Genomic DNA, 23,805 nt, shown 5'->3' with positions numbered 1-23,805 from the left:
AGTATTACTTAATCTCTTATTTCAGCTATAAAATTGAAGTACGCAGAAAGAAATCATTATCAAGCACGTGTTTTGAAAATATCAAATCGTACACCCAATAGGAAATAATACCAAGCTTTTACCAAAGATCATAAGCATTGGCAGTGGAATATTAAAAAGGACAAACATAACCTTCAATCATGGAAATTCGGAAAAATCTTGAAACGTAGATATTGGAAAAATCTAACTCAATAATTCCACGTCATCAGTCATGCCAACAGAACCAAGTCCTGCATTAGGGTAGACATATTAAGCAGGCTAAGTTTCGACAACATGAACAAACATATGAAACAAGAGAAACTAATTCGATCTCCAAGTCGATAAATGAGAATTCTATTCTAGGCAAATAGGCCGGAAAAATCATAGAGTTTGATCCAATTTTGGTTCGTCCCACATATTTAAAAATCGGCAGAAGAAACCATAAAGTTTAACATTGTCCGCAATCATCCCACAATGAAATATTATTCAGGTGCCCTACGTATAATATATAGTAGTTAAATATGTTGACAAACTTATCAAACGTGAAGATTCAGATGGAGATATGAATTCAAAACCGAAATCAAAAAGCCTGTGTGGGACAATTGCGAACAATGTTAAATCTTACTCCCTCCGTCCCACATATTTTACCCAGTATTCCATTTTGGGCCGTCCCAAATAATTTTACACACTTCTCTTTTACCATTTTTGGTAGTGGACCTCATATTCCACTAAAATTATGTGGGATGGAGGGAGTATAATTCTCTTAGTCGGTCTTAATTTAAAGTTATGAGACTGACCAAAATCGAATCAAATTTCATGAACTTGATATTCTAACTACATTTACCTTTTCCATGTAGTAACTTCTAGTTCTGGGGCAAGAGAATTATCACTATTGGTTTGGGGAGCTGGGGCATGAGAATTATCACTATTCGTTTGAGGAGAGGAGAAACCCAGCGTCACACTCTTAACTGTGAACTTTTTATCACAACGAGAACACTTATCCCCGTTGCGTTGAAGCCATGCATCCTTGCAATCCAGATGGAGTAGAGAGGTGTTTGAACATTTACACTCGATATTCAATATAACAAACTCTTCTGTTACCAACTCTTCTTTTACCAACGCGCTGCACTGTATGCAATTTGCTTCCTGTTTGTGAACGGTTCTTGGTTCACCATCCCCGGGCAGACGTAAAAGTGGGACCGTGGAGGCCGTGGCCCCCCCTGCAAATTTCCATAAAAAACCAGATTATTTTCACAATTTAATTTGCTTATATGTTGATAGCAATTAAAAGAAAATTGACCAGACTAGTAAATCCGAATTAAATTGACCAATTTTTTTTTTTTTTAAAACCAGACTATGTAATCCAAATTTGGCCAAAATTAAAAAATTTACGGAAGAATGACCTAAAAGAAAATGCATACCATTGGTATTACCGTCTTTGGGCACGATGACATAATATTCGCCCTACAACGTTTGTGTAATAATGTTAGGTATTATCATCCGAAATAGTTTACGCACTACAAAAAAAAAAAGTCAATTTACCGACGGAAAATGTTCGCTACGAATTACCGACGGAATATTTTTGCCAAGGATTTACCGAAGGAATTACCTACGGAATTTTCCGTCGGTAATTTAATTCCTTTTTTAATTAAACTACATTCCGTCGGTGAAAAAAAAAAATTACCGACGAGCTCTTTACCGGCGGAAAAATTTTTCCGAAAACCTAATCCATCGGTAAAGAGCCAGACGGTAATTTTTTTCTTTACCAACGGATTACCGACGGAAAGTAGATTAATTAAAAAAGGAATTAAATTACCGACGGAAAATTTCGTCGGTAATTCGTAGCGAATATTTTCCGTCGGTAATCTGACATTTTTTTGTAGTGACGGAGAGTTTTACTGAAAACGGTAAATATAATATGAGTGTAGAAAATATTTCATTTTAAAGGAGTAGTTAAAGTGAAGAGAAAGTAATGTAAGATAGAGAATAATCTATAAGAAGCTCTCTTTTACATTATTATCTCTTTTACTTAACTTTTTCTCATCTTTAACTACTTATTATCATTTTAGCAAAATAACAGCCAAAATGAAATCAATCACTTGAGCTGGGATGGAGGGAGTATTATCGTTCTCTTATTATACCAACTCATGCAAAACTATTTCAGAATCAACACATACAAATCTTTTTATTTTTGTTATTACCTCTGTATTTAATTTCCTCTCTTTATATGCCTGTATAAAATTATGCATTATATATGCACACTCACCGGTTCATAAAAACGCTGATGGCCTTGTCCAGGGTTCTATTTAAAACAACATAAGGAAAAATAAACTCATTATTTTATACAAGAATAAAACCTATATATCATGCATTATCAAATTAAACAATTGAAAGCTCAAACTGGTGACTTACAACTGTTGAACTTGCCTGCACAGTAATTGTCGTTGTATTTTCATCACTTATCTACACGATGATTGAAAAAAAACAATACTATGAATAATTAAAGATTCTTAAACATATCACAGGCCCATGATTTTCTGTTTCTAGGATTAAGCTTAATACAATGAGAGAAAAAAAAAATATTGAAATAGTGCTAATGTATGGTGAAAAAAATTATAAAAAAAATAACTGAATTGATTTTGATGGATGGACCAAATGACAAAAAGGATTATTTTTTTTTAAACAATAAAAGAAAACTTTATATTATTACTTTAAAACATATATGTGATATACGTCATACATAAGATCAAGACGTGCATGATATGATCAATTGAGAGATCAAATTGGTGACTTACAACTTTTGGTGAACTCGCTGTTGAGATCATATTTTTCACCAGATAATCATTTTCCTGCAGGATTGAAATCATAAATAAATAATTATATTAAACTAAATGATGATCATTATGTCATTTTTTTGTTTGAAACAATCAGAGAGCATTTTGGCAAAATCTGGGGAATTCAAAAAAGTCAATAGACTTTTAGGTTGGGTGTAAAATTACAATTTTATGGATTTTAGTGATTTTCAAATTACAAGCTACTAAACCCCCCAATTAAAAAAATGAACATTTATTTAAAAAAATGTATCTTTAAATAGTAATATTATATATAAAATGGTAAAAAATGAGTCATTATTTCGTGGACGGAAAAAAAAACGCATCACCTTTTGGTCCGTTGGTGATGGACTTTAAGGGTATCTTTTACTTTCACATTGAGTTCTGATCCAGGATCCTTATTTTCTTTTGGCTTCACATCATTAATTATTCCGAGGTAAATAATTAAATAAATAAGAATATTGTTCCAACTTTATGAAGAGATGATATGTAATGTGTAATCATGCATCTCTTGATAATGCATTATATACATGTACATAATATAATATACTCCCTCCGTTCCATAAAAGTTGAGTCGTATTCCTTTTTAGAACGTTCAAACAAAGTTGAGTCATTTCCTTTTTTCGCTAAAGACAAAGCATTCCCAATCGCTTCTTATTTTATTCCATCGTTTACTCTACTCTATTATCTTTCCTACTTTTTTCATCTCTCCTATTTATTTAATATAAATTCTTAATCTCCGTGCCCAAAAGTTTTGTCTCAACTTTTATGGGACGGAGGGAGTACCAGAATTAATTCAATTAACATATTACATGGATTTCAGTATATGCAAAGGTACAATTATCTGCCCTACTAAAGTAATGATATGCTAATCACCTATCGCGCATTTAGATGATAAATTTGATTAAGATTAATCACAAATGAATTTAATCATGAAGAATGCATAATTAACAAAAAGGTGCTCGTTATTTTGCTTAATTACACAAGTACCCCTCGCTATTTTCTCGCAGATTGGTGCTGCTAAGTGGCACGTAACATAAGCGGACAAAAAAGGGACTTTAGTTTAGCCCCTACCAACTTTGTATTTTTAATTTTCCTTTTTTATATTTTATATATACAAGTAATTATTATGTAAAAGTCTCAAAAATGATCTGAACATAAAATTTATTTTTAAGTAAAAATAAAAATTAGGCCAGTGATAGTTCTCCCTTTGTAATCCAAACTATAAACTTTAAAAATGAAATAAGTTTTAATACAAAATTGATAAAGTAATTATAGAAAGAAAAATGAGTTAATGGAAAATGAGCCTCGCCTCATTAGAGAGAGAGAAATTTTTCTTAAAATAGAAAGTTCTATTTTTAGATGGCATACCAAAAAGAAAAGAGATTCTATTTTAAGGTGATAGAATATTTTTTTTTGTCCGGACCGCACCTGCTCGATAATCAAGTTTTTCTGTAACTCAATCTTCTGCGGAGTGGTTGTGGTTGTGGCTGTGGCAGCAGAGCTATTTTCCGACTGTGAGACATTTTCGGCCAACGATGATTTGCCCTCAGGCTGTTCTTTTGGCTACATTAATTCACATAAGAAAAGTTAAAGATGACTCATTAATTAAATCCTCAAAATAATTAATTAAATTAAAAAAATGGTGCATTTGTACTTGTTGAGGCGAAGGAAGTGGTGGGGATTCCTCTTTCCCATCTGATTTTGCTTCTCCGTCTACTTCCTTTTGTTTTACGTCATTTACTTCCTGCATTTGATACATTAGGCAGCTTTCACAAGACTCATGCTAATTGCTTAAACAGATAATTAATTAATACTAGTAATTTGGATTTTAGTCATTACTACTACCATTTACTAATTTAAGTTAGAATACAATCATTAACCTAATATTTTTTTTTTCAATTTCAAGTAAATTTTCTTTCATCCATGAAAAATAATCACTCTTTCCGTCCATGAAAAATAGTCTTATTTTGTAATAGATGTCCACAAAAATGAGTCGCATTTCTAAAAATGGAAATATTCTGTTACACAATTACTCCTATTTATTCTTCTCTCTCATATTTTACCTACTTTTTCTCTCTATCTCTGAGTGCTCACTCCGTACCCCAATAATTATCCACTTTGGCTAACTATACACTTAACCAAAACTTTTTTTTCGGGCAAAGATAGTTTACTTAATTTTGCTAGTATTTCGAATTATCACAGCAAGTAAATACGAGAGATTACAGTTAGTTTTCTGCCAACAAAACCACACATTAATGATTTACATACTCCCCAGTCCCCAGTAACCAGTGAATTGGATTTGCAAATTTATCGATCCACATACATTAATCAATTCCACCATTTATCACTAATAGAAATTTGAACATATTATGGATACACTTTAAAATTACCTATTAGTTTGGAATCATTAATTGATCAATTTGTATGTAAATTAAGATGATAAAAATTGCTACATATTAAGCTGTCTTTATTTAAATTAGGTAGGAAACTCACTTGAGCAAGATCAGAAGTAGTACTAAGCTGTTTGGTTTGTTGAGAAAGTAGTACATTTTCAGAGCTATTCGAAGATTTCTCCTCGGAAGGTAGGTTGGAATTCTGATTCCCCTCAGAAGATTTCTCCATCGATCGCCTTCGATTATAATTATCTTGCTGTTAACCAGAGAGACAAATATTCTTTCTTAACTTTTGCTAGATCAATAATGAAACAGAGATATATAGGAGTATGTATGTATGTATGTGTGGGTTTGCACTAGTTGCACAACTACGTGGGATATAAATTTCAACTTGCATTTATGATTGGTCAGTGTAAGTATGAGTAGATGGAGTCTATTCTCTATTCCTTGTTAAGTATAGATGGCATTTAATGCCCACATGCTTCTGAGTCAACGGAAAAGTCGTCCTAGTACTCTATTGACGAGAGAGAACAATAATTGATTTAGTAGTGCTGGGTCTCGGTGGCGCACACCCGAACTCTACATTAGTATGATATTGTTCGCTTTGGGCAAAGCTCTCACGGTTTTGGTCTTGGAGTACTCCCCAAAAGGCCTCATACTAATGGAGTAGGGGTAGCCCATTTATACACTTGCAAGTCTTGTTCATTCTCCGATGTGGGATATGGTTTGCTCCCTTTCAATCCTCCCTTCAAACCAAGACCACCAGACCACAGACCACATGCCTACCCCATGTTACAGGTCATTAGGTCACCACAGGTCTTGGTCGAGCTCGTCACATCGGAGAACTTGCAAGCGCAACCACCGAACCCCGAGCCACACAGGCCCACCCCTGAACCAGGGCTCTGATAGACTGATACCACTGTTGGGTTTCGGTGGCACACACCCGAACTCCACATTAGTATGATATTGTCCGCTTTGGGCAAAGCCCTCACGGTTTTGCTCTTGGGGTACTCCCAAAAAGCCTCATACTAATGGAGTAGGGGTAGCTCATTTATACACTTGCAAGTCTTGTTCATTCTCCGATGTGGGATATGGTTTACTTCCTTTCAATTCTCTGTAGGGATCAGATCACTTAGGATTCACTAATTACCGTGACCTCTTTTATTGATTGGTTCTGAGATGGCTAATCTCAGAGGTACAAGCCAATACAACAGTGGTATCATGATTACACACTAAGTATGATACAAGAAGATACAATCAGAAACCCTAGCTCTAGGTAAGTCTTCAATCAGACTCAACACTTAGCTCCATCTGATTTATCACCTGCACACTTAGAAGAAGGATTAGTCACACAAGAAAGATGATCCCGAAGGATCAAAGAATAAAAGAGACTAAGTCAGAGAATCGGGCCACGAATGGCTCAGGTCACAGCAGTGACTGCACTAGGCCTCAGACCTCCCTAATCCTCAAAGCAAGTCACAAAGGAGAGCACCGTTGAACGAACTCAAACCAGAGATCAGTGGAACCCTAGACCTCACCTGTCAACGATCACCACAACCTTCTCACACGCGGACAAGCCCACACAACTCAGAACGTTACCGCGAACACAAGAACCCTCACAAAACACTCCAAGCACTTCGGGATTGGTCACAGACAACAGACCAAACCCTAGATAGAGAAGGAAACCGAAGAAGTTGCCTAACACTCAATCTACACTGGTAGAACTCTTAGGAACTGAGAATCATCGGTGGAACAGAAAGCTCGAAGGAGAACTCCGGCTGGATACGCCGGAATCTTAGAGAGAAGGGAGAGAGACGATGGTTTCTGAGAGCAAGAGAGAGAGAGAGATTGAATCGAATAAGAGAAGCCAAAAGGCCTTCTCTCACTTAACAAACACACCTCACATCCGACGGCTGTGGAGCTTGATCCGCGTGGAGTTGCCAGGTGGCGCACATCCAGCAGCCCTCACAAGGAAACGGGTCTGACTTAATTTGGGCCAGCAATTAATATATGGGCTCAGCACAGGGCAGCCCAACCAATTAATAATGGAAGCCCAAAGCAAGGAGTCCAATAAATCAACAAGCAGGACTGATAAACTTTTGCGGGTTGAGTTGTTATCGAATTACTCAGCATGGTAATGCTTAAACTGTTAAATTCTAATACAAACATGATTGACACAAACACATAACATGAATATATTAGTGATACGATATTATTATTCGTGTTGATGCAACACGAATTCGAAATCACATAAAACTACACAAAATAATTTAAGCGTGATGTGGATGAGATACCACCGGGCGCCATGATCAATAGTGGTCACGGTGGTGAAGAGCGCCACATGACGAGTAAGAAAATAAAATATTTTCCTTATTTAACTCTAATAAACTACTACCTCCATAATAAGGGTCCATTTTTATCATTTTAGTTCATCTCACAATAAGAGTCCACTTTTACTTTTACTATAAATGGTAAGTAGGTCTCACATTCCACTAACTCATTCTACTCACATTTATTATTAAACTAATAAATAAAAGTGAGACTTTTGCTTCACTATAACTTTTTCAACTCACATTTCTTTAAATTTCTTAAAATTATGCCGAATCAAATGTGGACTCCTATTGTAGAATGGAGATAATAATAAAAATAAAGAATAATCAATTATTTTTAAAAAATATGCTTTCCTCGCTAAGGGTTAGATACATCCTCAACCCATTCATTACTCTAATATACTTCCTCCGTTGCATCAAAGATAACAAACTTTTCTTTTTAGTTTGTTACATCTAAAATGGCTCATTACTAAAAATAAAAAAAAAAATCTATTTTGATCTTTCTTTTTGTTATTTTATTTACTCCACTTAACACATACTCCTTATGTCCGAGAATAGGAGTCCCGTTTTTCTATTTTAGTCCGCCCGCAAATAAGAGTCTCGGTTCACTTTTACTATAAATGGTACTCCCTCCGTCCCAGATAAGTTGGCACACTTTCCTTTTTAGTTTGTCCCACAAAAGATGTCACATTTCCCTTTTTGGAAAAAGTTCTCTCTCACATGAATATAAAAATTATATTTTCTCTCTCCATTTAACACACAAAACAAAACCTCCTAAAATCCCGTGCCATTTTCAAAGTATGCCAACTTCTCTGGGACGGAGGGAGTAATAAAGTTTCACCTTCCACTAACTCATCCCGCTCACATTTCATTTAAAACTAATACTCCCTCTGTCCCCGATTAATAGTCACACTTTTTCATTTCGGTATGTCCCTAATTAAGAGTCACACTTCATTTTTACAATAAATAGTAGGTAGGTCCCACATTCTACTAACTCAATTCACTCAGGAGTATAAAAAAATAGGTCTCACATTCCACTAACTTTTTTAACCAACTTTTTTTTACATTCTTTAAAACTCGTGCCCGGTCAAAATATGACTCTTAATCGGGGATGGCGGTAGAGGTCACCAAACCGAACCGGCCCGGCTGAACCGGCCCGGAACCGTCATCGGCGGTTCGGAACCGTGAACTGGAACCGCGGTGACGGTTCGGAACCGGATAAGGTTCGGCGGTTCCGACGGGCCGGTTCAGGTTCTCAAGAAATGAAGAATTGTAACCGGCGGTTCGCCGGAAACCGGCAGTTCCAAACCAGCGGAATGTAGTACCTACTTACGATTTATGGTAAAAATGAAATATAACTTTTAAGTTAGGACAGACGAATATGGAGAATCAGGACTCTTAAATTGAGACGGAAAAAGTAATCTGCATGACATTCTGTGCCCTCCAAAAAATAGGCTGTGGAATGGAGGGAGTAGTAAGCAAAGTTTACACGATTTGCCCAAAATTCCCAAAAGTGACAATCATACATCGAGCAAATTACGTACACATAGTGACACGTCAAAAACTAGAGGATGAATAAACAGGGGACAGATCATAAGGTAAGGCTAAATCACCTATCTACTCTGCCTAATACAGACAAAATAACCCTTAAAACTCTTTCAAAATTAACGAAAGAGATGGTGTTGTGTCGCTATTCAATCTACTCTGCCTAATACAGACAAAATAACTCTTAATACTCCCTCTGTTTCAGATACTTTGGGATACTTTGACCTGGTACGGGTTTTAAGAAATCTAATGGAGAGTGAGTTGAAAAAGTTGGTGGGATGTGAGTCCTACTTTTAAAGTATTAGTTTTATAATAAAATGTGAGTAGGAATGAGTTAGTGGAATATGAGGTCCATTAAAACCAAAAATGCTAAAAGTGAAGTGAGACAAATTATGTGAGACGGACCGAAATGGAATAATTGAGACGAATTATCTGGGACGGAGGGAGTACTCACTTTCATCCAGTATAAAAAATCATACTCCTCCGTTCCATAGTAATGGAGGCGTTTTTTTCGACACGGAGATTAAAAAAAATTGTGTTAGGTAGAGAGATGAAGAGAGAAAAAGGAAGAGAGAGTAAAGAAGGTGTGGAAAAATGTGTTGACTTTTACTAAAAGAGAAATGATTCTATTACTATGGAACGTACTAAAATGGCAAAATAACTCTATTACTATGGAAAGGGAGTATTTCTTTATTTCATGTCTCATATATATTTTTCATATCATTTATGACAATTTTTTTCTTCTTTTCTTGTACTTTATTTTTTATGGCCTATATCATCCATTATACAATATCAACTATTTTTTCCCCTTCTCTCTTTCTTTAATAACTACATATTAAAACTCATGTAAATTCTAAATGATCTATTTCAATGGGACGGATGAAAGTATTATTAACACCCATCCAAACCTGACTTAGAAATACTCTTGTCCGTCAATAAAACTGAAATATTAAATTTCTGATACAAGGTTTTATACAAAGATGGTTTTATTTTCATTTTAGGAATACTATTTTATTTGTTTACTGTATAAGATAACTCAAAAAATAAAATATTTTATTTTTAATGAGACAATGGAGTGTAATTTGAAACTAATCAAACTATCACTTATAGGTGGACCTATAAAGATAAAGATAAAGATAAGACTTGACACAAGTGACCAAATTAAACAAGACAACAACTTATTTTAATTTGAATTGAAATCGCAAAATTAGTTAAAATACAGTAAAATTTACGCTCATGATATAACATCTCTTCTTTCTTTATGTCTCTCTCCGTTTTCTCTCTTCGACCCGGTGACATCAACTTGTTGTCTGAAAGAATCCATACTCCACTGCCACCTCAGGACAAAAGGCGGTACATGCACTTGTCGGACACAACTCTTTAATCACATGTATACATCTCTTCAATCTTCGACGAAATAATTATAGCTAATTAGTAATTACAGAGACTCATACTCCTAGTTGCAATTTAAAATACTATACCCTACTAAAAATAAGCATACAAATAATAATAAAATTGGAACATACTCCATGTATCTTCAATTCTCGATTTGCATCAGCAAGTAGAGTGCAATTTAAGTAATAAAACTTAAGGGAAAAAATGATATAAAAATAAAACACTCCCTCCGTCCTTACTTAGTTTTCTTTTCGGTCCATCTGCCAATATTTGTCACACTTATTTCTTTACTACTTTTGATAATAGGCACTACATTCCACGAACTCTTTCACACTCACATTTTATTATAAAACCATACTCCCTTTGTCTACAAAAAGTAGCTTCATTTTGCTATTTAGGATGTCCACGAAAATAGTCTCATTTCTAAAAATAGAAAGTTTCTCTCTCATACTTCATCTACTTTTTATTCATATTTCTCTTATTTCACTTACTTTTTCTCATTCTCTCTTACTCTAACCAATTTCTCGATAAAACTCATGTCGTCCACAAATGAGACTATTTTTTGTGAACGGAGTGAGTATAAAAAATAAGACCCGCTTTACATAAACTTTTTCCACCAAACTTCCTTCACATTTCTAAACACCCGTGTTAGGGTCAACTTGTCACACTTATCGGCGGACGGAGGAAGTAATTACTACAACGACGACTAATTTACTGAAAATGGACGCACCCATAGAAAAGATAGACACTTCAATAAATATTTCCACATGCCTAATCCATTCATTTCGTTTGTACAATAATGATGGATTTCTACCCCTAAAATAATGTATACACCTCTATCATTCATTTCGTTACCACATTCATTTCTTGATAATTTTGCAGCATGTAAAGAAGAAGAAAGCTTAAATTCTATCAGTGATCTACGGTTGGTAAAAAACTAACTTTGAGATACTTAGTTTAATCGTTATATTTTTTTGAATTCTTGACTTAAACATACTTGATTGTGATTCCATATTTATATGATATAAACGTTATAGAAATTTCTGAAGTTTCAGCTTGTACATAGGTGCATATATACATGGATCCTGATATCATAACTCAAGCCTCAGATGGGATAATTGAAAAACTGAACGAAGTCACCGGTGCACAGCCGGAGTGCACAATCTACAGAGTTCACAGACACTTACGCAACGTGAACCCGAAGGCCTACGAGCCCGAGATAATCGTCATCGGCCCTTATCATCGCCATAATAATAATAATGAGCATCTAAAGATGATGGAAGGCCACAAGCTGCGTTACCTGAAGCAGCTGCTTAACGCAAAGAATCCACCCGATGATGTCGGAAGATATGTAGCGGCTCTAGGCAGATTGGAAGCAGAGGCAAGAAGATGCTACGCAGATTTGCCTGAAACCCTAACCCCGGCCGAGTTCATACAAATGCTTGTACTAGATGGTTGCTTCATCGTTCAACTAGTTCGCAAGTTTAAAAGTGTGATGTTGAGGGAGAAGAATGATCCCATCTTCCAAATGAACTGGATGATCAACAGCCTGCAGCGCGATCTCATGCTCTTTGAGAATCAATTGCCCTTCTTCGTCTTGTGCGAGCTTTACGACCTCATCGAGGCACCTGGCCAGCATTCTAGGTTTTGGTACCTTCTCTTCACCTTCTTCACCAGTCTCTATCCTGGACAGGGCAGCGAGCAAATGCCGATCGTAGATCCTCGCCAGGTTATGTTAGAAATTCTTGTCATCGTTTAATGATATGAAATGGAAATAGTAACAAACATGAAAGAGAATACTACCTCTAAGTGTCCCACTTGGCTCGGAATTTAAGATTTTGTTTGACTTTGTAAAAGAAAGTGATAGAAAAGTTAACAAAACTTGGTCCATACTTTTATATATTGAGGTATGTTTGATAAAAATAGTAAAAGAGAAATGAAATATTTATTGGCAATTGTTAAGAATAAGGAAAAAATGAGACACTTAACCGCACAGTAGACTCTAGGTTCACATGCTACTAATCCCTCTATCCACAATTAAATGTCACACTTTCACCCGATACAAGTTTTAGGAAATGTAATAGAAAATGAGTTGAAAAAGTTGGTATAATGTGAGTCCTACTTTTTATATATATTAGATTTATAATACAATGTGGGGCGGAATGAGTTAGTGGAATTTGATGTCCAATACAAAAGGTGTGACAAATATTGGCGGACAGACCGATTAAAGCCCAACCCTAATTAATTAAAGTTTAATAACCAAATCTAGTCCATATATCTTCCAGGTGAAGCATTTGCTCGACTTCCTCCATCAGAGCTGGCTTCCTCCTCCCCGATGCTCTGGCGGAGGAAGCAGTCACGAGGTAATAACACTAGGAACGAGGTTGCGGTTCATTAGCAGTGCAACGAGACTTAAGGAGGCTAACGTCAAGTTTGACAACAAATCAAAAGGAAACACATTGTTCGACGTCAGGTTCGAAAAAGGGTCGATGATAATGGCACCACTAACCATCGAAGACAGGACAGAGTCGTTCCTGCGGAATCTCATTGCGTACGAGCAATATTATGAGCATAATCAAAACAACTTCGTGACTGATTATGTCAAGTTCCTTGACTGCATCGTTGATTCCTCCGCGGATGTGGAGATACTGTCGCGAAGAGGGATCATCGACAACTGGCTAGGGGACGAAGGTAAGGTCGCGGAGATGGTGAACAAGCTGGGTGATTCGGTGGCTGGACCGGGGAATGGCTTCGTGTATGCGAAGATGTTTGAGGATGTGCATAAGCATTGCAGAAAGCGCAAGAATAATTGGATGGCTAAGTTGAGACGTAAATATTTATATAGCCCTTGGGCTATTGTTTCTGTTGTTGTTGGTCTAGTGCTGCTGCTTCTTACAATCACGCAAACGTTGTTTACTATATTACAGGTTGTTTGAAGGATGTCGGAAGTCGATTCTCTCTCAGGCACAAGTGGAGATGCTCAAGGATTAAGGCAAGGGTTGGTATGGTGAAGAGCTTTCTTAATTGAAGTGAAAATGTGTTGATTGTTAATTGTATTGGTTGTAATTTTATTTGATGATAGACTTGAGAATATTGCTTGATAAATAGCTAAAATGCATTCAATGGTTTCTTGGGTGACACATTTAAGATGAGGTCACTTCTTGTGTGATAAATTACATAGGCTTGGAATAAGCACTTCAACTCTTGGTTACAGTTAGCCCTTTCCAGTTGTTTTATCTGATTTTGATAAATCTAATAGGAGAACTAACAACTATAACATCCATTTGATATGGTCGAGGGGAGTATAATTTAAACCGAGAGATGTGTGAAATTCAATGTTTAGAGATATATATAAGGAGTATTATTTACAGTGATAAATATATCATTTGATATGCGCGGTGATATTAATTAATTTCAGTATGTTTAGTGTCAAGTATTAACAACGTAACTGTATTAGTGAATAGTGATTAATGCAATTTGCAAGCATAATCCATAAAGAGAAAGGTGTTACAATAATACCACTGATCTTACAAACCATGTGTAAATATCATTGTCATCTTATACTTCATGCAAAGAAAAGCACCCTTGCAAAACGGAGTAGGATGGAAAATAAAAAGTGAAAACAACAATTTCTTTTAAAAGGAAAAATTGGGTAAAAAAAGTCGATCCCACAATATTAAAAAATAATTAATTACTACGGCTCCTCCTTAGGACTTGGGTTCTTCAAATTAAATGGATTTGGGCCTCAACTATTTAACTCGTAGTTGGGCCGAGTAATACTAGAAGTGTGACTGGATATAAATATGTACCTTGATATCATCATCTTAAACGTTTATTATTTGGTTGGGCTTGGGATTAGTTTAAGTGTTGAATTATATTTTCCTGTAATTAAATCGCTGGGTTTATTTAAATAATTAAATCCGATTAATGATATTTGTGATTGAATTCTACATTTAATTAAGTAATCAATCTTGGATCAAATTTTACTAAATCACTTAATTTAGTTAATTTATTAATCATGTGATTAATTAACTCCGAGTAATTAAATCTTCAGATAAAATTAAGGAGTAATAAAATTTCCTGATTCAAGAGGTGTAAAATAACTAAATATTCGGATTTAATTAATAACAAAAAGTAATTAAATGACATCGATTATTCTATTTAGATCTTTGAAGATTATTTTAAATCTCACATATCAAAATTTCATCTAGTCTATAAATGTAGCCCCCGTAAATTTCTAGTGAATCAAATACCCATATATATAATCATAGCTAGGGGTGGGTCGATACGATATATTGTATCGAAAACGTTGTATCGTGTATCGTATCGAAAATATCGATATGAAAGAATTTCATATCGTTATCGTATCGAAAGTTTCGATATATCGAACTTTCGATATAAAAAAATTTCATATCGTTATCGTATCGATATTTCGATATATCGTACCAAAATTCGATATATCATTAAATATCGATATATATCAAAAATTTTGATATATATCGATATATATCAAAAATAAAATATCGATATATATCGTATTTTCGATATAAAACGATATATCGCGATATAAGGAAATTCATATCGTTATCGTATCGAAAATTGACGATACGATATCGTATCCTATCGGAAAATACGATATATCGAAAATTCGATAATTTTTCGATATTTTTCAATACGATACGAGCGATATATCATTTTTTCGGTATTTTTCCCCAGCCCTAAATAGCTAGTCCTCATTCAAGAATAGTATGCATATGAATCTCAGTTCTCACCATTTAATAGCATTCAAAACTATGGCATTGGGATAAAAAACATGAACAACCCCAACATGATAGAAGTAGAACGAATATCTTATTCCATAGCAATATGTATCAAATTAAAGAAACATCATCAGTGTGCAAGTGAGATTTTTTTCATCAAAACAAGTCTCCATCTTTTCATATAAAAATGAAAAAAAGTGAGTAAAAAGAGAGAAAAAAAGTGGATAAAGTGTGGGAGGGATTTTTTTGGACAGAGGTAAGAGAGTACTATATATATAAAAAACCTTTTATATAGAAACTAACATAGAAAAAGAATATACTGCTACAAAATACAAAGAGTTGAGACCTAAATCCTCAAGGCGACCACCACGCTAGCGGCGAGCTCCCGGAGACGCCAGAGCTGGGGGCATCGTGCTGGGCCACCTCTATTCTTTTCGGGCCTACTTTTAATTCTAAAGGGCCAGGATTATTAATCTTTTGATTTAATAATGGGATAATTTTTATTAGTAGTGAATCTTAAGTATAATTAACATTGGACGAGTGAAAATATTATACTGGGCATGTAAAGTTAACGAATTGGGCTGAAAGTTAACTCAGGTCTCAGTGTAATTATTAATTGGGCCTATATAAATGAAATTGTATATATAGACCTCAAATACAAAAATTGGTTCATTTGATATTGAACATTAATTAATAATTATAATAATAGTTAAAGACGTTTGTATCCTCAATTTTGTCGATATTTTTAAAGTAAGAGATATAAAATAAAATAGAGATAAAGATATTTCTATTTTTAATAATGAGTCATTTTGGATGGGACGTCAAATTAAAAAGGAAAGTGAGTCATCTTTAATTTCGTCTATATACTCCCTCTGTCCCATTAGAAATGAAACGTTTTCCTTTTTGGTCTGTCCCATTAAAAATGAAACGTTTCTAAAAATGGAAACAATACTCTCTCTATTTTTTCTTCTCTCTTACTTTACTCTCTCTTCATTAACTCACAAAACAACACTACATAAAATCCTGTGCCGAAAAGCAAACGTTGCATATTTAATGGGATGGAGGGAGTATTTTGTAACAATTTACCACCCGCATACAACTATTTGCGATGAAGATATATATAAAAAGTTACTCTACAATTGTTAATGTTCAATTGGACCACCAAGAGCCGAAATCCTTAGTCCGCCACTGCTCAAACCCATAACTTTTGGTCTAAGCATCAATAATTAATTATTTTACTGTTAAGCCAACACAACCTACAATATTTCCATTCTAGTAAAACATACGATAGAATATGATACGGGAACTGACTGCTAAAACGTAAAATTTCCCCATATTTTATTCTTCTTTGTCTTACTATAAATTTGCAAACAACGAAAATCAACACTAACACAGTATCAAATAAGCATATAAATAAATACGGCCCATATATATCTAAGGTGGGTCAGACTCACATTGGATTCTCTTATTATATTCCACAATCCCACTAATTTTTGCAAACGTTTTAATATAAGAATTGAGCATCTCGTACTTATCCATGTGATTAACTTGTTTATAATCCGCCACCTAATCCATGTGATTAAGCGTAATAATCGCACTAATTCACGTGAAATTTGTCAACGCGCCTAACTTATTTATAATCCGCCTCCTATCCTTGCATATGTTATAATCTTACTTTCGATACGACCCGAACCCGATACGAGTTGAATATACATGAGATTAATGCTTGTGGATGAATTGAGTCTTTAGGAATCCAATAATTTTGGATGGGTTTGGATAACCCGTAAAATAATAGTAGTATTATTATTTTTAAAAAAATTATACTTTAACTTTATTCAAATCCTACTATAAATTATGTTTTAAAACCGGTTTTTATAAGGATTCCATGTGATTTGATTTTTTATTATGTTTAAAAACAGGTTTTTATAAGGATTTCATGTGATTTGATTTGTTTCCTTTATCCTCCTCCCTTTATTATCTTTAAAATTAATATTTGGTTTATTATTACGAATGAAGAAAAGATTTAGCCTCTATATCTCAATTTTTTGGCAACTAATTCATGCTTACATATCTAACTCTATGGAGTGAACTATACCAACGTACACTACAAAAAAGTACACTACAAAAAAAATCGTTAAAGACATTTTCTAATGCAATTATAGACGCTAATTTATGTTTCTAAATGTATCACTAATGCTTCAAAAATGTCCTTATTGTTAGTGTCTCAACTAAAATTAGAGACTCAATTGCAAGAGATCCTTGCATATTTCATTCATTATCTATTAATAGTACTCTAGATATTGTCATTCTAATAGTTTATTTAATTTGTCTTGCCAATGAATTTAAATTTCAAGTTCTCAGATTTGAATACAGCACTGCGAATATCAATGCACTGCACGACACAATAATTTGTAACTACTCATGTTAAAACTAATCAATGCATTGTTAATTACATGTTAGATCAAGTCAATGCGTTGTTAGTTGTGTTAAAATACGGTACACCCTCCATGGGGATAGATCCCCTGCAGTGTATGGAAAACACAGAACGGTGCTGTGTCTAAGAAACGACACCGCTTCATTATTATTTGCCTTTAATTAGTTGTCTCGTTTTAAAGAAGAAGAAAGCCTAAATTTTGCAGCATTCTTTTCTTGATAACTTTGCAGCATGTAAAGAAGAGGAAATCCTAAATTCTGTCGGTGATCTACGGTTAGTAAACATCATTTAGAGACTTGCTACTTCTTTAAAAGGATAAACTCATCTTACTTAGTTTAATCGATGTCATAGTTTTTTAAGAATTCTTGATTGAAATATAGTTATTGATTGTGATTCTATATTTATATGATATGAACGTTATAGAAATTTCTCAAATTTCAGCTTGTACATAGGTGCTTATATACATGGGTCCTGATATCATAACTCAAGCCTCAGATGAGATAAATAAAAGACTGAAAGAAGTCTCCGGGGCACAGCCGGAATGCACAATCTACAGAGTTCACAGACACTTACGCGACCTGAACCCGAAGGCCTACGAGCCCGAGGTGATCGCCATCGGCCCTTATCATAATAATAGTGAGCATCTAAAGAGGATGGAAGGCCACAAGCTGCGTTACCTAAAGCAGCTGCTTGACGCAAATGATCCACTGAATGATGTGAAAAGGTACGTAGCAGTTGTAAGCAGAGTAGAAGCAGAGGCAAGAAGATGCTATGCAGATTTGCCTGAAACCCTAACCCCGGCCGAGTTCATTCAAATGCTTGTTCTAGATGGTTGCTTTATCGTCCAGCTAGTTCGCAAGTTTGAAACAGTGATCTTGAGGGATAAGAATGATCCCATCTTCCAAATGAACTGGATGATCAACAGCTTGCAGCGTGATCTCATGCTCTTCGAGAATCAATTGCCCTTCTTCGTGTTGTGCGAGCTCTACGACCTCATCGAGGCACCTGGCCAGCATTCTATGTTTTGGAACCTTCTCTTCAACTTCTTCACCAGTCTCTATCCTGGACAGGGCAGCGAGCCAATGCCGATTGTAGATCCTCGGCAGGTTATATGTTAGAAAAAAGTTCTCTATTATATATATAGAGGAATGATATGCTACATACCTTATATGGGCTCCTAATGTGAGCACCACTCTGGTTTGGCACACGTTTAGCGTCGTTCATTTCGATTTATCTATTTAGTTTAATTCTAATACATTAAAAAATGTTATTGCAGTTTTTAATTTCACAAAGTTCATAAAAATCAAAGCTTGATTTATTATTTTATTCATTTATTTGAAATTATAGAGAAATCAACCAAATCGAGCTTTGATTTTTATGAGTTTTGTGAAATTAAAAATAGTAATAACATTTTTTAATGTATTAGAGTAAAACCAAATAGATAAATCAAAACGAACAACGCTAAATGTGTATCAAACGAGAGTGGTGCTCATATAAGAAGCCCACATAAGGTATGTAGCATATCATTTCTCTCTCTCTCTCTCTCTCTATATATATATATATATATATATATATATATATAGGGGTGCACTAGGGTGCCACCATAGATAGGATAACATCATACCACCAATATAGTCCGTTAGATCTCATCTATGGACGCCTAGGATTAAGTTTCGTGAAAAAACACGGGTTTGCAGTCTACTGTATTAGATATTGCAGTCGTGGTAAACTGCAATATTGTTGTAGTAAGACTGCAATATTCAATGAACAGCACTGCAATCTGGTAACGTAAAATTAAAAATTTCCTATTTTACCCTTCCGTATTTTTACACGTGGCAGCATGACAAGCACACGATTTTTAGATCTAATGGCCTAAAATGGTGGTATGGTGTTACAATAAAGAGGGTTGTCATTTTAGTACATCCCTATATATATATATATATATATATATATATATATATATATATAGTTTGTGTTAAAATGACAACACCTATTAAGGTAACACCATACCACCAATCCTAGCCAATCATTTGTACACATGGACGAATAATCAGCCGCCATGTGGCAATCATAAAAATTGCTCAAGGGTAAATTTTCGCGGATCTGCAATATCCAATACGCTAGATCAAGCAATTTTTCTCGCACTGCAATATCCAATACATTGGACTGCAATCTATAGATTGCAGTCTCGTGTATTGGATATTACAGTCTAGCATTTATAATATTGTAGTCTAGCGTGGTGTCACAGTGTCATTTTAAGAGTGTTGTCATTTTAACGCACCCCTATATATATATATATATTGATTTTATAAAAATAATAATAATGAAATGAGATATATGTTGGTGGTTCTTAAAAATATAAAAAAAAAAATAGACATTTAATGGCGGACAGTAGACTCTAGGTTAACATGTTTTTATTTTTCTCTACCTTAATTAATTAAAGTCGAATAACCTAGCTAACCTGGTCCATATATCTATCAGGTGAAGCATTTGCTCGAATTCCTCCATCAGAGCTGGCTTCCTCCTCCCCAGTGCTTGGGCGGAGGAAGCAGTCACCAGGTAATCAGGGGCGGAGGGAGGGTGGGGCTAGGGAGGCCCATGGTCCCCCCACTAATTTTTTAAAAAACCTAGGGGTATTTTAGTAATTTCACATCAATTATAATTATAATATATATAATATTAAAGATAGATTTCAGCAAAAATTATACTCCATAAATCGTTTCCTCTTAATTAGTTTTCTCCTTCTGCCGTAGTTCTACTCCTTCTGCAGCATAATCTGAAATCTAGTTATCTAAAACTAGGTATATTTTAAAACTCAAATATAATTCAATTGATTTTTCTATATATGTTGTTTTCCTGTTTGGCTACAATAGTTATGTAAATTGAGACCTAAATAATCATATTCAAGCTCTAAAATTGTTACACATAAATTTCAAATGGGGAGAAAGAAGATAGCTTATGTAATTCAATGGCTACGGCGGTTTTGTGTTGGAATTCTTTAATCCCTATTTGATATGTATGTATTAATAGTTTTACACTTTGATTTGTGACAGCAACATTTTAGATTTGAGCATATTGTATATTTTGTTTACTCTTTATTCTTTTAGTTGTAAAGCATGAGATGAACTTTATCCTTTTTTGTGTATGATTTATATTTGACAAACTTAATCAGTGTTGACTATTTTTTAGGTATATGGATCGTTATTTCAAAAAACTTTGTTCTATTGATTCTTCATCAGTTGAATGGTTGCTTAGTTCCTTATATGGAAAATGATATGTTTGTTAAAGTTAACAATGGAACTATTATGCAGTGATTTCAGAAGATGAAGAATAGAAGACAAATGTTATGACGTGATTGTATTTAACTTTTACATTTTGAACCTTATAATTTAATTTATGCAATTTTTTTTAAGTTTAAATTTAGATCCCCATGATGAAATTTCTGGCTCCGCCACTGCAGGTAATAACACTAGGAACACGGTTGCGGTTAATCGGCAACGCGACGAGACTTCAGGATGCTGATGTCGAGTTTAAGAACCAATCAAGAGGAGAGACGTTGTTCGATGTTAGATACAAAAAGGGGGTGATGACAATGGCGCCACTAACCATCGAGGATAGGACAGAGTCATTCTTGCAGAACCTCATTGCGTACGAGCAATATTTTGAGCATAATCAAAACACCTTCGTGACTGATTACGTCAAATTCCTTGACTGCATCGTTGATTCCTCCATGGATGTGGAGATACTGTCTCGAAAAGGGATCATCCACAACAGTTTAGGGGATGAAGATAAGGTAGCGGAGATGGTGAACAAGCTGGGTGTTTCAGTTGCTGAACCGGGGAATGGCTTCGTATATGCGAAGATGTTTGAGGATGTGCATAAGCATTGCGCAGAACCCTGGAATATGTTTAGGGCTATCTTGAGACGTGACTATTTTAATACCCCTTTAGCCTTACTTACTCTTTTTATTGGTCTATTGGGGGTTTATCTTGCAGTCATGCAAACGGCGTTTAGCGTATTAGAATATTACCGAGGGAAGAAGTAAATGAAGAGGTAAAGTCATATAACTACCTTATTTACCTTTTTTGCTTAAAATGTCATTCTCCAAAGAAAAAAGTATTTGAGAAAGTATTGTACATGTTTCCATTTTGAAGAGATATTTTTACCTCTTCATTGATGGCGAGGAAAAATCTTATAGCAACCATATTTGCCTTTTTTTCTCGAAAAAATCATTCTCCAAAGGAGAAGGTATTATTACACTTTATGTTTTTTAATAAATTTTGTACTATTATTTATTTTTTAAACCTTTCTATATACCTTTTTCCTTTGGAATGTACTCCCTCCATCCCACAAAAGATGACACACTTTCCTTTTTAGTTTGTCCCACAAAAGATTCATATTTCTCACATGAATATAAAAATTATATTTTCTCTCTCCATTTAACACACAAAACAAACCCTTCTAAAATTCTGTGTCATTTTCAAAGTATGCCAACTTCTCTGGGACGGAGGGAGTATTACTTTTTAAAAGTGTATATTTCACTTTTTGAAAAAGTAAATAGATAATATACTTCTATTATACATCTTTTCTTGTTGGATATGCTCCTACAGGTTGTTTGAAGGATGTTGGAAGTCGATTCTCTCTCGCACAAGTGGAGATGCTCAAGAATTAAAGCAAGGGTTGGTCTGGTGAAGAGTTTTCTCACTTAAAGTGCAAACGTGTTGATTGTTAATTATATTAATTGTATTTTATTTGATGATAGACTTGAGAAATATTGTTTGATAAATTGCTAAAATCCATTTAATGGTTTCTTGGGTGAAAAATTTTAAGCCAAGAATGGTAGCAACAATTATGATGGGGGCACTTCTTGAGTGATAAATTACATAGGCTTCAAGCTTAGAATGGGGGCTCTTCAACTCTTGGTTATATAAGCTTGTATCTGATTTTGATAAATCTAGTAGGAGAACTAACAACTATAACATCCATTTGATATGGTCGAAGGAAGTATAATATACACCGAGAGATACGTGAAATTCAATGTTTTGAGATATATGTCTAGTCATCTAGTGTCAACTGTATTAGTGATTAATGCAATTTACAAGCATAATCCATACAAAGAGAAAGGTGTTACAATACCATTGATCTTACAAACCATGTTCAATCATTGTCGTCTTCTACTTCATTGAAAGGAAAGCACCCTTGCAAAACGGAGTAGGATGCAAAATAAAAAGTGAAAACAACAATTTTTTAAAAGGAAAAATTGGGTAAAAAAAAGTCAAGCCCACAGTATTAAAAAATAACTAATTATATCATAATTTTAATATTTTTTTCAATTATTTTATTAATTTGAATGCGGTGAAGAGGGAGAGCAATGTAGGATCGGTCTCTTCAAATTAAATGGAGTTTGGGCCTCAACTATTTAACTCGTGGTTGGGCCGAGTAATACTAAAAGTGGGACTGGATATAATTATGTACCTTTATATCATCATCTTAAAGGTTATTATTTGGTTGGGGTTCGGATTAATTTAAGTGTTGAATTATTTTTTTCTGTAATTAAATCGCTGGATTTATTTAAATAATTAAATCCGATTAATTATATTTGTTATTGAAATCCTACATTTAATTAAGTAATTAATCTCTGGATCAAATTTTACTAAATCTCTTAATTTAGTTAATTTATTAATCATGTGATTAATTAACTCCGAGTAATGAAATATTCAGATCAAATTAAAGTAGTAAAATTTTCTGATTCAAGAGGTGTAAAAATTAACTAAATATTCGGATTTGATTAATAACAATAAGTAATTAAATGACATCGATTATTCTATTTAGACTGAGAGGAATCTTTGAAGATTATTTTAAATCTCACATATCAAAATTTCATATATTCTATACATCTAATGAATTAAATACCCATATATATAGACATAGTCCTCGTTCTAGAAATCACGAACAACCCCAACATGATAGAAGTAGAGTGAGTAGCGATGTAGCATATTCCATGACAATATGTGTCAAATTAAAGAAACATCTCCATCTTTTCAGATAAATAGAAAAAAAGTGAGTAAATTAAGGGAGAGTGAGATAAAGAATAAG

At 34.3% G+C, this 23,805-nt stretch overlaps 3 protein-coding genes and 1 long non-coding RNA gene across 6 annotated transcripts; 2 read left to right on the top strand and 2 right to left on the bottom strand.

Annotated features, from left to right (window-relative positions):
• Positions 1–33: 33 nt before the first annotated feature.
• Positions 34–2,481, bottom strand: LOC125198173. The gene is made up of 5 exons (XR_007172356.1): positions 2,431–2,481; positions 2,285–2,320; positions 1,440–1,482; positions 863–1,238; positions 34–269 (listed from the first exon to the last, which is right to left on the bottom strand). It is a non-coding gene; the product is annotated as an uncharacterized LOC125198173 (long non-coding RNA).
• A 693-nt stretch (positions 2,482–3,174) lies between these two features.
• On the bottom strand, positions 3,175–5,545 carry LOC125198171. Its single transcript, XM_048096593.1, has 4 exons — positions 5,346–5,545; positions 4,507–4,596; positions 4,281–4,415; positions 3,175–3,261 (listed from the first exon to the last, which is right to left on the bottom strand). The coding sequence occupies exons 1-4, from the start codon at positions 5,472–5,474 to the stop codon at positions 3,175–3,177; spliced, it is 441 nt and encodes a 146-aa protein (XP_047952550.1). The 5' UTR covers positions 5,475–5,545.
• A 6,048-nt stretch (positions 5,546–11,593) lies between these two features.
• On the top strand, positions 11,594–13,487 carry LOC125198170 (UPF0481 protein At3g47200-like). The gene is made up of 2 exons (XM_048096592.1): positions 11,594–12,244; positions 12,801–13,487. The coding sequence occupies exons 1-2, from the start codon at positions 11,594–11,596 to the stop codon at positions 13,449–13,451; spliced, it is 1,302 nt and encodes a 433-aa protein (XP_047952549.1). The 3' UTR covers positions 13,452–13,487.
• A 4,268-nt stretch (positions 13,488–17,755) lies between these two features.
• LOC125198168 (UPF0481 protein At3g47200-like) lies at positions 17,756–22,513 on the top strand. Of its 3 annotated transcripts, none has more exons than XM_048096589.1 (5): positions 17,757–17,982; positions 18,162–18,815; positions 20,191–20,268; positions 21,170–21,762; positions 22,320–22,513. In XM_048096589.1, exons 2-4 carry the CDS (start codon positions 18,174–18,176, stop codon positions 21,752–21,754), a joined length of 1,305 nt encoding a protein of 434 aa, XP_047952546.1. In that variant the 5' UTR covers positions 17,757–17,982; positions 18,162–18,173; the 3' UTR covers positions 21,755–21,762; positions 22,320–22,513. The 3 variants fall into 3 exon arrangements, with proteins under 3 accessions (XP_047952547.1, XP_047952546.1, XP_047952545.1); XM_048096588.1 differs by having other exon boundaries at positions 18,151–18,815; XM_048096590.1 differs by lacking the exon at positions 20,191–20,268 and having other exon boundaries at positions 17,756–17,982; positions 18,151–18,815.
• Positions 22,514–23,805: the final 1,292 nt, after the last annotated feature.

The sequence above is a fragment of the Salvia hispanica genome, unplaced genomic scaffold (genome assembly GCF_023119035.1).
Source record: "Salvia hispanica cultivar TCC Black 2014 unplaced genomic scaffold, UniMelb_Shisp_WGS_1.0 HiC_scaffold_1259, whole genome shotgun sequence".
Classification (NCBI taxonomy): Eukaryota; Viridiplantae; Streptophyta; class Magnoliopsida; order Lamiales; family Lamiaceae; genus Salvia; species Salvia hispanica.
This window is presented reverse-complemented; position numbering and strand designations above follow the sequence as displayed.